The sequence below is a fragment of the Eulemur rufifrons genome, chromosome 20 (genome assembly GCF_041146395.1).
Source record: "Eulemur rufifrons isolate Redbay chromosome 20, OSU_ERuf_1, whole genome shotgun sequence".
NCBI classification, from domain to species: domain Eukaryota; kingdom Metazoa; phylum Chordata; class Mammalia; order Primates; family Lemuridae; genus Eulemur; species Eulemur rufifrons.
This window is the reverse complement of record NC_091002.1, coordinates 7177971-7195632: the sequence shown is the minus strand read 5'-3', so window position 1 is coordinate 7195632 and position 17662 is coordinate 7177971. Positions and strand designations below refer to the sequence as shown.

The 17662-nt window shown below is 44.8% G+C and overlaps 1 protein-coding gene across 2 annotated transcripts in view; it reads left to right on the top strand.

Moving 5' to 3' along the window:
* Nucleotides 1-6336: 6336 nt before the first annotated feature.
* The window catches only part of NOP14 (NOP14 nucleolar protein), a 30977-nt gene continuing 19651 nt past the window's right edge, over nt 6337-17662 (top strand). The window contains exons 1-3 of one of the 2 annotated variants that reach the window (XM_069495703.1): nt 6337-6665; nt 16218-16352; nt 16863-17004. In XM_069495703.1, the coding sequence (XP_069351804.1) occupies nt 6471-6665; nt 16218-16352; nt 16863-17004 (472 nt within the window). In that variant the 5' untranslated portion in view covers nt 6337-6470. Of the gene's footprint in view, nt 6666-10022; nt 10169-16217; nt 16353-16862; nt 17005-17662 lie in introns of those variants that run through there. The other variant, XM_069495704.1, reaches the window with a different exon arrangement.

Below are 17662 nucleotides of genomic sequence, written 5' to 3'. Positions count from 1 at the left end.
TCTGGGCTCTTGCTTCAGGGGAGGATGGAGAAGGTTTTGGCAGGCCAAGGCTATTACCTACTACAACTAGAAGAACCTAACAAATCACAAAAGTCATCTTTTCAAAGGCATCAGCAAGCCGTGGCAGTAACACAGACTAGATGTACTAAATTTCCAAAGCAGCAAGGCCCCTAGAGGTGCCCTGACAAATGGCAGCGGTGTTTCCCTTAGAAGCATTTGCACACTCCATACAACGCAGGAGCTACCGACTGGGAGGGGTCTGACACAGATGCTCCAGCTGCCTCCACCTGGGACTGGGGGGCTGAGAGTCTAGAGTGGACTGTTGGGGGATACTGCTAGGACAGAGACACTAGCACAAATTTTGGCACTCATGTGGCACTGGAGAGACAAACCTGGAGACCTGTGGACCTCAAAAGCAGAATGGTCTCCCCTCAAAATATCAGGAAATAGAATGTAGCAATCTAAAGGGTAACACATTATGCCCAAGTTGGATGTGTTTCAGGAATGAAAGGTTAATTTAACGTTTGAAAATAAATTTGTTTAATTAACTACACTAATAGAAAATGAACATCATAATTATCTTGATAGATAAAAGCACTGACAAAATTCAACAATCATTCATCATATTTTAAATGAAAAATTTTTAATCTGATAAAGAATTGCTACAAAAGTACTACAGTAAATTCATGCTTAATGGTGACATAAAACTCATGACAAAGCTGCTGCTGGGAAGTGGCTGCCCAACAAGGGACCTGCAGTAAGAGGGACCCTGGGACTGAGATCTGGACAGCAGAATGCGGGCGGAAGTGATTATGCCATTTCTTGGCCTGGCCTAGAAGAATCTCCCACATGGTTCCCCATGCTCTCTCACTGTTCTGTCTGGTAGATGGATAGGGATACATAGGAGGACCTTGGAAGTCATGAACTTCTGTCACCCTGGAGCCCTGAATGACTGTATGGAGCATAAGCCACCCGCTCACTCCCTGACCACCCTCACCATGGCCTGTATGGAAATGAAAAATAAACTCTATTCTCATTTATTCATAAATAACAGAGATTTTAGGGTTTATCTGTTACAGCAGCAAATATTAGTTTAATTGATATAGATACCGGTATCTCGAAACAAAAAGCCTTGGTTAAGCAGAATGGTCTAGCAACAGGCTTAGATGTTGGAGCTTCATGTTATTCAACAACAGCAGCATATTATTAGTGTGTGCTATTACTGGCCACACCTCAGAAGGTATGAGAGACACATACACACAGGGGAGCTCAAGCAAGAATTGCTTGTTTTGCAAGCAGCAATGAAAAGAAATACAAACAGGGCTGGGTGCAGTGGCTCACGCCTGTAATCCTAGCACTCTGGGAGGCCGAGGCAGGAGGATCACTCGAGGTCAGGAGTTCAAGACCAGCCTGAGCAAGAGCGAGACCCCCATCTCTACTAAAAATAGAAAGAAATTAGCTGGACAACTAAAAAATATATATAGAAAAAATTAGCCAGGCATGGTGGCACATGCCTGTAGTCCCAGCTACTTGGGAGGCTGAGGCAGAAGGATCGCTTGAGCCCAGGAGTTTGAGGTTGCTGTGAGCCAGGCTGATGCCACGGCACTCTAGCCCGGGCAACAGAGCGAGACTCTGTCTCAAAAAAAAAAAAAAAGAAATACAAACAGAACAAAAATTTGGGCCTTTACAGGATATGAAAGGCCATCTGGTACTGGACCCCAAGCAGTAGAAAATCAGACTGAAAAAGGCTTTGAAAGACAAAAGCTCATTAAAACTCAGCTTTGTGCAGAGTAGAATAAGGGTGTGGCTTTCCCACAAAAACTGCTGCCTCAAGATAGCCCCCATTAATTTGGAGAGTTAAGAATTAAAAGGAAAAAAAGAAAATTCACACTTGAGAATGTGTCTAGGAAAGACAAGTGGGTGCAACTACTGGCACATGGAACTGACTGGGGGCTAGATCATCAAAAGACAAAATTACAACAAATTTAGTCTAAAGATCTAATTGGCTTTTATTTGTGATTCTAAAATTGGGCAAGACCTCATTCTATCACACAGAATGAGTGTTCCAATAAGCTGAGCACAGGAGATTGATTTTACAGGCAGAAAAGGGCTGAACAGGCAGAAACAAAGAACAAAAACTGGATTGGTCCTTTTAAAGTTAATTTCCCTGTAAAGGATAAAGTGGAGGGGACTTCCTTATCATGTTGGCTAAAATTGGCCTGTTTGGGGATCTCTCTCTGTTTTCTCAGAAGGTCAAACAACTTAGTTTCAGCTTGGTGATGTGGAACTTCAGCATGAGTGATTCCCTTTTGGTTGGTCTATTCGGTCTAGTGCAGGAGCTCAGTCTAAATCAATGGCCTCCTACAAACTTCATTCAAAAAGATCAAAAGCCCACTGCATTTATGAGAGAATTATGGTGGTAAAGAAACTTAGATCCAGGACTAAGAAGGCCTTGAACTGCGTGAGCCTTCAAACAACCCTCAGGCCCACAAACGTAAATCAGTAGCAGTGGATCTGCAAAGCTCTGCATTGCCTGAGAAGGTTCCACCCATCTGTCCTTCTTAGCTGGCTCACAGAGGAAACGTACCAGGGGCTGGGGCCTAGGGCCACAGTGACCAACAAATAAGGGCAGATCTGGGTGCTAACCAAGAAATGTTTCCCGTCCCCACAGTGGCCCTTTATTGATGGACCAATGTCTACTGAGAGTACCCTAATCTTCCTTTTTCTAAAAGGGAATTTCTACAATAGTTATCCTGCCTCTGCTCTGTATCCTGCCACTGTATACTAGGTATGAGGAGGGAAGACCATTTGGTTCTTTATATAGGCTGCTGGGTCCTGGGGAGCCTCATCTGGCCCTGATGGAGGAAACAGAGTGTGACCAGTTATTCTAGTCTTTGTAGAATAATTAAGATGTGTGCAAGGGAAGAGTTTGTGCATGGATATTTGGTGGCTAGAGGGGCAGACATGGCACAGACAGCCAGGTGTCCTATCATGACTCAAGATACATTCCCATAATGTAGAGTTGGTGCTGGAAGTAGCTGCCCAGCTAGTGACTATGCTGCTCTGCCCCCATAGCAGTTAAAAGTGTCCCTGTGACCAAGCAACATACAAAAGTGATGTACCCACTTACAGGATTGGACCATGAAGCCCTCCTGCATGATCCGCCACATTACCTTAGCTAAATACTTTCCTCCGTGAGTGTTAGCTCCATGAAGGGAGAGGATAAGTCTGTTTTTACTCACCCCTATATCCCTAGAGCCAGTCTTAGTGCCTGGTACACAATAGTTTCAAAAGTTTCTAAAGTCAATTTGCACAAAGTCTTAGAGAGAGTATAAAGTGAGGGTGTTGAGATATAAAGCCAGTGGCTGGCTCCAAAGCCCATGATCTTAACTGCTATTCACACATTCATTCATTCAATAAATATTTACTGAGCATCTACTATGTGCCAGGCAGTGTTCTGGGCACTAAAAATACAACAATGAATAAAGCAGACAAAACTTCTTCTCTTCATAAAGCTTACATTTTAGAGGGGAAGTCCAGTGGACAAAACTTAAACAAAACAAAAAATAAGGAAAATAACATATTAGATAATAAGTACTCTGGAGAAAAATAAAAAAATGAAGGAAAATAAAAAGTGAATGAGGCTGGGCGTTGTGGATCATGCCTGTAATTCCCACACTTTGGGAGGCCAAGGCAGGAGGATCACTTGAGGCCAAGAGTTTGAGACCAGCTTGGGCAACATAACAAGACTCCATCTCTTAAAAAAAAAAAAAAAGAAGCAAAGAAAAAAAAAGGAAAGAAAAGAAAGCAAAAAAGAAAAGAAAGATTAGCCAGGTGTGGTGGCATGTGCCTGTAGTTCTAGCTAGTCAGGCAGCTCAGGTAGGAGCCCAGGAGTTCCAGGCTGCAATGAGCCATTATCGTGCCACTGCACTCCAGCCTAGGACACAGAGTGAGACCCTGTCTCTGAAAAATAAATAGATAAATAAATAAATAGTGAATTTTCTAATACATGAACCAGAGAAACTAAACAAGGAGCTGCCCATGAACAGACATGTGTCTGAGAAGATACTTCCTGGGAGATGCTCTAAAGTAAATAAACATACACAGTTATCAATTTGGGAAAACAGCCCCAAAATATAACCAAGAGTCAGCATATATCCATATATTTCTGATAATTTCATATCCAACTTCTCTGAACATTAATGAAATTGTACATAATGACTCTTCAAACACAGGAGTAAACACTCCAGCTCATTGTAGGTAGACCTAATAAGAATCACACCACCATGGAGTTAACACGAGATACTTAAAGGAACAAAAGTTAAAACTCTCATTTTTGAAACTATCACTATGGTCCTAGCATTCGTGGCAGAAAATACTGGTTTTACATTATTTAGCATGTATAGAGCACTTATATTTACCACATTATCTAATGTCTGCAGCATTTTCTTTATTATGCTGATCTTCTCTGTATGGTTCCAATTTTAGTATATGTGCTGCAAGCACTAATCTCTGCCCGCTGTGAGGAAGTCTGCCTGGTATAATAGTCCCTTTTTGTACATTGTACCCACATAAGAAGGTAGAGTGAAAACTAGTTTAGCCTTAACCTGACATCCACTGAGGATAACTCACTTCCATGACCAATTTGGAGTTTAGAGTGAGGAACAAGAGGCACAGTCACATGCTCCACTGAAAGAAGTGAAGAGAGTTCATACCGCTCTGGGATGCCCTGTCTTAAGGGAAAACCAAACTCTTCCCACCTATCCTCAGTTCTTCTACTCAAAATGTGAATTAGTGCACAAAAATATTGAAAGGGTGAACTCTCTGTTTTCAACTATTTTTTTCTGGCTCTGTCCCCATGCTACAGTACAGTGGCTCGAACATAGCTAAATGTAACCTCCAACTGTTGGGCTCAAGGGATCCTCCCACTTAAGCCTCCGTAGTAGCTGGGACCACAGGTGTGCGCCAGATTGTATTTTAAATATGCAGTGCTGGCCGGTGTGGTACCTTCGGCCGGTACTGATCCTTTCCCGGAGCACAAAGATCAAACAGGGGCTGCATCAGGCAACGAAATGGAGGAATAACCACCTTGGTATGAGTCAAGGGACGTGAAGAACTACCGAGGCTGGCATGGCAACTTCTAGAGAAGCAGGAAAGGGAGACACGCGGTCCGAGACAGAGGACTCCCGGGGTCTCCCCGCAGAAGATGCTTTCTTATTGATAAAAGGGTGAGTTCTTACCAACTGGTCCGTCTGTCACCGCGCCGTGCTAAAGCGCACCTTACACACCATAAGCCTCCGATCAAACCTCAAAACCAAGCAGCTATGTTAAAATAAGAGAGTCTAAAGTCACTACTGGAAGGTTCTTGCCAGGGGTGGTTTCCAGCCTACTCCTGTTAGCCTTTTAAACACCATAAAGGGACGAGTCTTTTTTCGGGCCTCCCTCCCTCCCCGGGCATGTTGGTTAGCCAACACCAACGGGACACTGCCTGCCCCGTGCAGAATCAACATTGTGACCGAGGCCGCACCGAGCAGGCAGCACTCAGAAACTGGGCCACACTAAGAGGAGCAGAGGCCAGGCTACCTTCACCCGGGCCGGGAGGCGCGGGATGGGGTGGATGGGATGGCCCAAGCTGACCACTCGCTGAGAAACCTCTGAGGGGATCTAGGTTCCCCTGAGAAAGTCAGGGCTTCCGGTGGGGTCGGAATTCTCTGTGGGTGTCGGGACTCCCAGCGGATCCGGGTTCTTCAGGGGGGTCGCTGTTCCAGGGGTCGGCGGCGCCTGCCGCGCGCTCATCTAGGCGCGCTTTCAGCAGCCGTGTGTTGGCCAAGACGTTCTCCAGCTCCATGCACCGGCACCACTGCCACTGCTGCCGCGGGACTCGACGAGGCGGGGGCGGCGGAAGAAGAAGCGCCGCCGCAGCCACCACCGCCTCACAGCATCGCTCTCCGGGCGCCATCCGCTCGTCGGAACCGAGATCGGGCCCTTGGAGGCTGTCCCGAGGCCGCCCCCGCCGCCGCTGCCACTGCCGCCACCAGCTACTAGTACACCGGCCGGCTCCGCGCTAACGGCTTTCCAGAAGAGGGCGCCGGGGCTCTCCCCTCGCCGCCACGCCCGAGGTGGCTGTGGCGCCTCGTGGGGCACTACAGTTCCCAGAAGGCTCCGCGCCGGAGGACGCGGCGGGCGGCGGGGGCATAGCCTGCTGGGAGTTGTAGTCGCTCAGCCTACTCCTGAGCGGAAGCCTGGCAATACCGCAATTCCCAGACCTGTCTACTCGCGATCTCCGGGAGCTTGCGCAGCTACCGCGAGACGTGGCTGGGGACGGCCCCGCGGTTCGGCACGTGTTGCCGAGGAGACGCGCTCCGCAGTCGGCAGTCTTCCGCGGCTGGGGTCGCTATACAGGCTTATCTGCACTGCGTCTGGGAAGTCTGGGAGGCGCCGGCGCCTAGGGGTGCGACGGCGTGTGCGCCATGGGGAAGGCGAAGGCGGCCGGGGCGCGAAGGAAGGCCTCGGGGGCGCCGTCGGGGGCGCGGCGAGGCCCGGCGAAGGCCTGCCCTAACCCGTTCGAAGTGAAAGTCAACAGGCAGAAGTTTCAGATCCTGGGCAGGAAGACGCGCCACGACGTGGGGCTTCCTGGCGTGTCTCGCGCGCGGGCCATCAGGAAGGTAAGCGGGCCGCGTCCCCTGCCCGCCGTGGGCCTCCCTCTCCGCCCTGGCCGCCGCCTCTGTGCTTTGAACTTGCTCCGGGTAGCGCGGACTGCTGGGATCAGGACCCCACGCTGGCTGGCAGCGGATTTGGGCCAGCTGCATACTTCCTTGTGCCTCAGTTTCCTCGTCTGTAAAATGGAGACCGTGATAGTTACATAGTACTGACTTTTTAAACTTCCTACCTCAACTTTTCTACGGCCTGGAATGACTTTTTCTTGGAGAACTCTTGTCCCTTCTTGAGACCCTGCACACGTGGTTTTTGGTGACTCCTCCAGCTGCCTCAGTCAGAGTTAATCACTTCTGAGTTGCTGTGGCGTCCTGTACTTGCTCTAACCCTTCCTCACTTAGACTGTGAGTACTGCCGACCTAAGGACCATGGATGAGGGCTTACATAGGATGCTTCTGAGATGTTTGAAGAATGAGTGTATCTCCCTGAGGCACATGACCTTGTCCCTTGGGACGTAACTGAAATGGTACATTCTGTGTGGAAGGTCTCATTGCTTCTTTCTTTCCTGTGTTTATGGTCTAGTCCTATAGTATTATTTACCTTCATTTCAAAGTCAGTTCAGCAACTGCCATCTGTATGCAACTTAGGAGACGTGTTTATTATTTTTTTTAAAGTATTTATTGTTACTGGTAAAGATACATTAGTAGGTTAGTGAAAAATTAAGATGCAGAAAGGAGAGATAAATTTCCTAAGGTCACACAATTGGTAAGGGCTGGGGCATGCATTCAGGTCTTTAATGTCTGCAAAGCCTTTGTGCTACACTGCGTGCTTCTATTTAAGCTCTGTTCTAGCTGCTGGGAGATAAAGGTAAATGAGACCTGGCCCCTGCCTTCAAGAGCTGATGTCACACAGTGTGGAGTCCACATCTTTGCATCAAATCACATATCATCCTTACTGCAAGGAGATGACAGCATGTGTAATAGGCAAGACACACTTAAAACTGACTTCAGTAAGAGTCCTTCATCACCTACCCCAGGGCTGGGTGAAGGGTAGGCATAGTGGAATAGGATAATGTGGTCTGTAGAATAGACACGTGTGCCTTCACCACTTATGCTTCAGTTTTCTTGTTTCTTTCTTTTTTTTTTTTTTTCAATTTTTTATTTGTTTTATTTCAGCATATTAGAGGTACAAACGTTTAGGTTACATATATTGCCTTTGCCCCATCCGAGTCAGAGCTTCAAGCGTGTCCATCCCCCAGATGGTGTGCACTGCACCCACTCTATAACAGGCCTGCCAGGTCACCACTTCTGCTACTTTCCCAGGCTTCATAGCCGAGATAGAACAGGTTTGTAAACCTCTAGGATCTGGCGTGTCCACCTCCCTGCTTTGTGCTGAAGGCCTGAGAGGGACATTGCTGCTGCTCTTTGAATGCCCAGTGCTTGGCTCATGGTAGAAACGCACATCAAAAGTAGAACCTGAGTGCCTTAAGATATCACAGACAGGAGAAAGTGTAATAGAATGTACCCATCTCCTCCTCCCCTGCTCCCACCTGCCCTACACCCGATGAATGTTACTCCTATATGTGCACATAAGTGTTGGTCAGTTAAGTCAGTTAATGCCAATTTGGTGGTGAGTACATATGGTGCTTGTTTGTCCATTCTTGTGATACTTCACTTAGTAGACTGGGCTCCAGCTCTATCCAAAATAACACAAGAGTTACTAGATCACCATTGTTCTTTGTGGCTAAGTAGAACTCCGTGGTATACATATACCACATTTTATTAATCTACTCATGTATTGATGGGCACTTGGATTGTTTTCTCTCTTTTCTTTCTTCTTTTTTATATAAAACTGCACTTTCTTTATTTTGCATACTTTAATTTCAGAAAGTTTTCTCATTTCTGAAGTAGAGATAATATACATTGTACCTTTTCACGGTGGTTTATAAGAATGAATGAATGCACATTTAGCACATATTAAGTGTTCTCTAAATACTAGCTATTCTTTTGTTTGTTTGTGTGTTTGACAGAGTCTCGCTCTGTCACTCTGGATAGATGCAGTGGTGTCATGATAGCTTGCTGCAACCTCAAACTCCTGGGCTCAAGCAGTCCTCCTGCCTCAGCTTCCCTAGTAGCTGGGACTACAGGCACGCGCCACCATGCCTGGCTAATTTTGTACTTTTTATAGAGACCAGATCTTGCTCTTGCTCAGGCTGGTCTCAAACTCCTGAGCTCAAGGGATCCTCTCACCTCAGCCTCCCAGAGTGCTAGGATTACAGGCGTGAGCAATACTAGCTATTAAACTTAAACTTCTTGGCTAGTTATTCTCAGACTCCTTCACAACCTGGCTGTTGTCCTTGCTTCACCTCTTGCATACTCTTGCTTTGTCCAAAAAGGCCTGCCTTACCTCCCAAAGTCTATAACAGGCCAGCCAGGTCACCACTTCTGTTACTTTCCCAGGCTTCATAGCCAAGATAGAACAGGTTGCTAAACCTCTAGGATCTGGCATGTCCACCTCCCTGCTTTGTGCTGAAGGCCCGAGAGGGACATTGCTGCTGCTCTTTGAATGCCCAGTGCTTGGGTCATGGTAGAAACTCACATCAAAAGTAGAACCTGAGTGCCTTAAGATATCACAGACAGGAGAAAGTGTAATAGAAAGTGAGAAAATAAAGGCGAGTAAGCTGTTCATGGGCTGAGGGGAAACACACATGAAGGCACATTGTCCCAGCGTACTGAGGAGCGTGGAGCTCAGAGCTGTGTGAGGGGCAGCAGATCGTCCATTTGAGTCAAAGCTTGGTGTGTGTGTAGTGGTACAGGGGGCTGGTCCAGTAGGCCTGGAACTTTTCATGTGTGCTGCTCCCTTGGCAGTAAATGTGCTGTCCCGATTGTCTTCTCTCCATTGGTCAGTCAGAGCACTTTGGGCACTTAGATAGCAGTAAGAGGGCAGCTTTGTGTCAAGACTGCCAGGTGCCAGTCCCAGTACATCACTTTATAGCATAGCAGTAATTAATACAGTTATTGATTCCTTACAGTGGGTCGGACACTGTGCCACAAAATCCGCATTTAATCTTCACAGTCAGCCTTATGAAGGGGAAGTACTGTTATTTTCCCATTTTATACCTGAGGAAACTGAGGCAAGGAGCAGTTATCTCACTTTCTTCAGGTCGGAAGTGATGGGACTGAGCTGTTAGTAAAGCCAGACTCAGTGCTTGACATTTACATGCTTAGGCAATTACCCTGTGCCTGGCTCTGTCCTAAGCCATCTTCTCCTGTTAACTTGTAATCCTCTTAACAGCTGACCAAGGTCAGTGCTGTGTTCTCTTTCTTTTACAGAAGTGGCCCCTGGGGGACAGGGGTTAAGCACCTTCCAAAGTCCTGGCCAGAAGGTTGTGGAGCTGGTAGGATTCTGTGTCCACACTCTCGAGGTCACCTGCTAGGCCTATGTGAGGTGCTCTCCGGAGCTCCTACGGTTGGTGAAGTGTCCTATTGAGTGAGACACCCTGTTTCTGTCCTAGGTAATTTCTTTGTGCCCCTCAGGTGCTGGTCTAAGGCCTTTGGAGATGTATGTTCAGCGGGCAAGGATTCTCTTCTGCCAGCTGTGGTGCCTCTGTGTTGTAGACTTGAAGAGCCTCTGGGCAGTGGGCGTGTGACTTGTTTGTAGAGCTGTGTAAGCAGGATCTGCCATAAATATGGGCCTCCTTTATGTTTTGCTGTCTGTCCTGACTCCTTCCTCTTGAGTTAAATATAGCCTGAAAATGTTTATACCGTTTCTTGTCAACTATGAGGTCATTAAATATGAAATGCCCGATTTGAAATCAAAAGTGTAGTTTATTATATCTCAAGCAAGAAGCAGTACAATTAATCAAAGTATGCGCCTGAACTATCAACACAGTTTTGCCATCTTAATGGTAACTTGTTTATGCCAGCAGTTAAGAAGCCTGGAGATCGAGTGGCGAAGAAATCACAATAAGTGTTTTCCACCACTTGTTGAGAATGGAATATTTTTCCTTGGAAGAAGTGGTCCAAAGCCTGCAAGAAGGGGTAGTCGGTGCAAGGACTGACGAATATGGTGGATGACAGAGAGTTTCCAAGTCCAGCCTCTGTAGTTTGAGCAGCGTTGTTTGTGCAACACGTGGTCGAGCATTGTCTTGCGAGAAGATTGGCCTGTCTCTATTGGCCAGTCTCAGCTGCTTAATCACAAGCATCTTCATCATTTCGACCGATTGTTTGCAGCAGACATCTGCTACAATCGATTGACCAGGTTTCCTGAAGCTGTAGCAGATAATACCAGCACCTGACCACCAAATAGACACCATTAGTTTTTTTGGACAAATATTTGGTTTTGGACTGTGTTTCATTCAGCACTTCATCTTTATTCAGCCATTGTGCCAATCACTTTCAGTTGTCAAAAATAATCCATTTTCATCACACATAACAATATACTGTAGAAATGGTTTGCCTTTATGTCATGACAGCAAAGAAAGGCGAGCTTCAAGACGATTTCTCTTCTGACACTCATTTAATTCACACGATACCCATCTATCCTGCTTCTTTACCTTGTCCATTTGTTTCAAATGGTCCAATATGGTTGGAATAGTAACATCAAACCTTGTTGCTAATTCACGGGTATGTTGAGATGGATTCACTCCAGTACAGCTTTCAGTTTATCATTATCCACCTTGGTCTCAGGTCACCCACATGGCTTATTTTCAAGATTAAAATCACCAGCACAGAACTTCTCAAACCATCCACGTACTGTGCGTTCATTAGCCACATCCTTCCCAAACACTTCGTTGATATTTCAAGCTGTCTGCGCATTGGTTACGTGACAGAACTCATATTTGAAGATAACACAAATTTTTGACTTATCCATGGTTTCACAAAAATCGCTTTAAAAAAAATCTGAAAGATAATCAGAAGCCAAAATGTGCATTTGAAAGACTGAGGATGTACCTTCACAATAAAAATAAAATAAAAATGTCATGGTGAAATGTCAGATATCAACTGTCAAACTTAGTACTTAAGGAAATTGGACATTTCATACTTAATAAGCTAATTTTTTTTACTTGCTTCTGCCCCATTGAAGGTCACCTGATGGTCCGAGGTGTGCACGTGCGAGTCCTGCCTCTTACACACGGGCAGAGCTTACCTAGCCTGGCAGATGTTTAAAAGCAATATTTATTATTTTTGCCTAATTATAAAAAAAATTACAGGTTTAGCAATATATCACATTTATAAAACATACACAGTAATCCCCCCTTATCCATGGGGGATATGTTCTAAGACCCCCAGTGGATGCCGGAAACCACAAATGGTACTGAGCTGCATATATACTGTTTCTTCGTATATGTACATACCTATGATAAAGTTTGTAAATTAGGCACAGTAAGATTGCCAATAATATCTAATAATAAAATAGAATAATTAGAACAATATGGTGTAATAAAAGTTATATGAATGTGGTCTTTATCTCAAACTATTTCATTCTACTTGTTACCCTTAGTAGCCCGCTGGTGTTTGCCTAATGAGGGAAGAGTTGTTGTCTGGCTCTCACTGTGTCTCAAAAACCTGGGCTTTTCCGTCTACCCTGTGTGAAGAACAAGAAGAGTTCATTAGGAGAGGCCTTTTTCCCCCTACTTACTTCTGGGAGAAGAGAGTGGAACTGAGATTGCTTTTTTTCTGGTCTGGAACTCCAGAATGTGTACCTTTCAGTGCCACCTCTGCCTTTTGGTATTTTATTGGCTTACTGGCAGGAAAGACCAGGTGGTATACACATCACTGTATGCGAGATCACAGGAGCGCATTGCCTTGGGAGTGTCCCCATCAGTGTGGGGCAACTCAAAATCCATTACAGACAGAATTGCATTCTGAGTACCCCAAATGTCTGTGAGCCTAGGTTAAATGTTCTATTTAGCATGCATAAATCTGGCATACTTATTCATATTATTTAAAGGTAAATAAGTCTTGGTTGCTGGCCCTGAGCCTGATCCTAACCAGAATGGCTAAGGAGAGTTTCCATTAAACTTTGTGTCACTTTGTGTTTGTTAAAATGTAAAAGAGCCTACCTTGGAAATCAATAGGAAGAATCAGTAAGAATTACAAACGGTTAAATTAAAAAGGAAAGAAAAGGATATGATGATGAAAACATGCAGAGTTGTTCAGACGTCCCTCAGAAGTTCATTCTCCTGCCTGGGAGGGTCAGTGGACCGAGGGAAGCTGCTTTAACCCGTTTCCCACACAAAACTTGGTGTTCTGTCCTAAAACTCAGACCTGATAATACCAGGTGGTTTATTATTTCAGTTTATTTCATCAAAAGTATTAACCTGACTGTTAGGAAGGAGAGTGGTTAAGAAATGATCACTTGAAAGTGAGTTTACCTATATGAGTATTAGACTTACTTAGTAGTTGTAAACACAATTAGTTCTAGGTTATCCTGCATTAGCCTATTTCTTTTCTTTCCTAAACTATAACAGGTACTATGAAATCATACTGAATTTACGTATTTATGACCTAATGCTGCAGTCCCCAACCAACCAGTCCCTGGCCTGTTAGGACCTGGGCTGCAGAGCTCCACCCTCCTCAATCCGTGGAAAAATTGTCTTCTATGAAATCAGTCCCTGGTGCCAAAAAGGTTGGGGGCTGCTTGCCTAAGGGATGTTCTTCACTAAAATTTACCCATAGAATCAAATCCCAGATAATGAGAACTAATGTTTTTATAGGCACAGAGATGGCTGATGCCTGCCCCACCCACCTCCTTCCTGGTGGAAGTGTCTGTCACTATCATTAGCAGCTCCCTGTCTTCGCAGGGACAGGCTGAGGAAGTCTTCCCCGTATTGCATCTAAGCAGCCTTTGTTGGCCGGGCGCAGTGGCTCACGCCTGTAATCCTAGCACTCTGGGAGGCCAGGTGGATCACTCGAGGTCAGGAGTTCGAGGCCAGCCTGAGCAAGAGCGAGACCCCGTCTCTACTAAAAATAGAAAGAAATGATTTGGACAGCTAAAAATATATATAGAAAAAAAAAAAATAGCCGAGCATGGTGGCACATGCCTGTAGTCCCAGCTACTTGGGAGGCTGAGACAGAAGGATTGCTTAAGCCCAGGAGTTTGAGGTTGCTGTGAGCTAGGCTGATGCCACGGCACTCTAGCCAGGGCAACAGAGCGAGACTCTGTCTCAAAAAAAAAAAAAAAAAATAAGCAGCCTTTGTTTATACAGGGTGTTCATCTAGCAGTATAGGCCAACACATGTGATGTTGTTGAGGTCATCTCCAATCTGTGAATAATGAATAGATTCCAGATCTTGTGGTCACTGTAGGTCTGGACTAGAGTCTGTCCACTGTCCTGATGTTGGGGGTGTGTGTGTGTGTGCTCATGTTCTTGTTCATGTGTGTTCTCCCATTTGATTGCCAGTCAGACGTTGTGATTTAAATAATGAGTTATTGCTTTAATTTTTATTCTGCAAATGAGGAACTGCGTAGGTTTCAGAGAGCTTAGCCTGATACAGCACTGTGTGTGGCAAATGAAATCTTTATTGCTGGCACCCAACACAATCTTGTTCTTCCTTATTCCTTCCCCACCCCTTACTGAGCTGTACTGCTCATAACAAAAGAAGTGGTAAGAACAGAGTGGCAGCAGTGGAACCCTCTGGTCCACTTTGGGCTCTGGTCCAAAGAGCATCAGGAAGTTGTACCCAGGGTGTTTTTAACAAATTTTGTTTAGCACCTGAACTAAACACCACAGTAGAAGTTACAAGGGTTTGATAACCCAGGTCGTTTGCAGAGAAACTGGTTCATGAAACATAATTGAAAAAATGATGGAAATTGCCTTGGAAGTATTTATTGAACTAATTGATGGCTTCCTACTCTTTAGGCAGCAGAGGGGTTTTTGATGCATTTTAATTGAAATACTGTATTCATATTTTGCAGTGAAATAAGAAAGCTATTCTCTTCCTATCACTCTCCCCTTCCACATTGTTAAAACTTTGGTGACCTCCCCAAATGGAATGTCCTCTAAATCTAAATCAACAGGTGGCAGCCAGTGCTTGCTTTGTCCTTCACTGTCTTCTGCTCCTGCCTGGCTGCTGCTTAACCCCTTCCAGTCCCACTCTCCTTTCCTCTCCTCTTCTAGCGCTTATTTTTGACCTTAAATGTGGGTCCCTTAACCTCTAGTTCATCTCTGACCCTGGCAGAGTGACCTATGGCTGCAGCAAAATCTGGCCTGCCTTCTCCTGAAACAACTTGAACCAGAATGGTGATGAGCGAGTCATCACTCTCCCGCCCACCACATGTGTGCATTCTATCAAAGTGGCTGTCACAAGTTAGAGGAATCCTGAAGCATGCAAGAGACATTCAATTCTGAGGTTAGATCAGAGGTTCCAAATATCTGCCAAGGTGTCTACTTTGTGGTGGGTTTGTAAAACTATGGAATTAGATCATTCCAAGTGACCAGTTGTGTCATGATTGGTACCAATTCCTTTTGTCCCTGGTTGCCGTATAAACTGATGAAATGGCAGGCAGTCCCTTAGCAAATATAAGGATTTCTGCAATGGGGAAAAGTTCCTAATATAGCCAACTCAAGTCACTGAGGCCACACTCATTCCCCACTTTCCTCTATCCTCTCCCTGTTTTAGGAAATTCAACCTCAAGGGCAGCCAACTTTGGATAATATTGAACTTCTTTGTTATTGCTACTGGGAAAATACCAAATTATTTGATACTTGCTATTAGTTGTTGAATTCTCTATTTAAAATATTGCTGCTTTTGATGTTCTGAAGCATAATGTGTAGAGAGACTGTGACCCCACGTGATCAACTTGTTTATGGTCTTGTACATCACACAAGAAGGCACAACTGTACATTTCCTAGGAGTACCTTTGATGGGAAAGAACTGCCCTCTTCCATGATAGAAGGGATCTAAACCTACTCCACCTTTCCAAATGAATCCAGTCTAAAGTACACACTTGCTTAAACCATAAGGCAGCTGGAAGAACAGTTTGTGTCTTTAGCTTGACTAGTGTGCTTTTTGCTCTTCCTTTCAGCACTGACAGACAAATTCTAAAGGGGAAAATAAAGTGATTACCCCATTATCATTGAGAGTGAGTTGGTTATCTCTTCTCAAAATTCTATTCCTAGTAGGAAAGGTTTACCATGAATGAAAGCACTGTATGAACTTTGACATCGCAGTGCATAGCTCTGAACTTTAAAACATGCACCATTCTGGCTGGGCACAGTGGCTCACACCTGTAATCCTAGCACCCTGGGAGGCTGAGGTGGGAGGATCACTAGAGCTCAGCAGTTCGAGACCAGCCTGAGTGAGAGTGAGACCCCGTCTCTACAAAAAATAGAAAAATTAGCCAGGCATCATGGCATGCGACTACAGTCCCAGCTACTCAGGAGGCTGAGGCAGGAGGATTGCTTGAGCCCAGGAATTTGAGTTTGCTGTAAGCTATGATCATGCCACTGCACTCCAGCCCAGGAGAGTAAGACCTTGTCTCCCCCCACCCCTAAAAAATGTCCCTTTTGGAGGAAATAAAGAATTTTTTTGTGAGATTGTTTTATGATCTGTTTTTCAGCGTACACAGACATTACTAAAGGAGTACAAAGAAAGAGATAAATCCAATGTATTTAGAGATAAACGCTTTGGGGAGTACAATAGCAACATAAGTGCGGAGGAAAAGATGATGAAGAGGTTTGCTCTGGAGCAACAGGTATGGAAAAAAAAATTGGAGGAGGGTGTTTGCTATACGTTTTACATAGAAGTCAAGCCCAGGGTGAAATCTGTTTCTCCCCTTTGTTCATTTACACGTCCAAGGGCACTCACCCACTAGGTACAGGGGATAGCCCTTGAATCGTACACCTTTTCTGGCTAGGCTAAAGGAGAAGCAGCCTTCTGCAAATGTTAGTTGAATGGATAAATATCTTAACCGTAGTAAATGGCGGCAGTGTGTACTGGAGTTGAGTGGAGAGCCAGTGGACTGGAACATGGCTGGGGGGTAAGACTGCATGATTTACCAGCGGCTTACCTGGCCTGTTGACATATTTAAGAACTCCCTTCTGTGAGCTCTGTTTATGTCTGACTCATTGCTCAGATGACTTGAAATACTCCCTAAGGCTGCTTAGGCTGCATTGTCATATTCACATATAATGGAAAAATAATTATTTTCTGCTATGAAATGAATGTGGTAATTTAGAAACTGATTTTTTTTCTCTTCTGTCAGCGACATCATGAGAAAAAAAGCATCTACAACCTAAATGAAGATGAAGAATTGACTCATTATGGCCAGTCTTTGGCAGACATTGAGAAACATAATGACATTGTGGACAGCGACAGCGATGTTGAGGAACGAGGAACACTTTCTGGTGAGGCCGGGGTGCCACACGGGCCTGGGGTCTTAGAGCCGGGGACAGTCTGCTTACTGTGTGACTTTCTCCTCTAGAAAAAGTCATTGCAAGAAAGTTCACTGATCATTAACTTCTCAATAAATTCGTCATGTGACCGTCTTTGGCTTTTTTTTTTTTTTTAAATTTCAGAACTTTTAGGTGCTTTTATGGGCTGAGAAAGCACATTAGTACCCATTATCTTACATGAACCTCACAATAGCTTGTATTACTCATGAGCTGAGAGAGAAGTAAGGTGATTTGCCGAACCCAGGACTCAGATAAAACCCACCTAACTGACTCCTAAGAAGGGTCTTCTGCACTAAACTGCACTGCTTTGCTGCCTGCTGCTTTATAGATTGTGACCTAATACCACACCAGTGGTGTTTTGTAGTTCTTTTAGTCTTTATTTACTGAGGAACCAGTTATGGCAGTTTTGTGAGGGAGATAATACTGAGATTCTTATCGGTAAATAATAACATGAAACATTAAGTTTTGGCTTTAAATAGCATTCATATACAACTGAACTGAGTTTAGGACTCAGTTCAAGTCTGACTGTCTTGGGCCCTGTTCATAACGTTGTTGTCATGTCATTAATTAGTTTGCATTCCTTATAAGTTAGAGTAGGTCCCATTTTTCA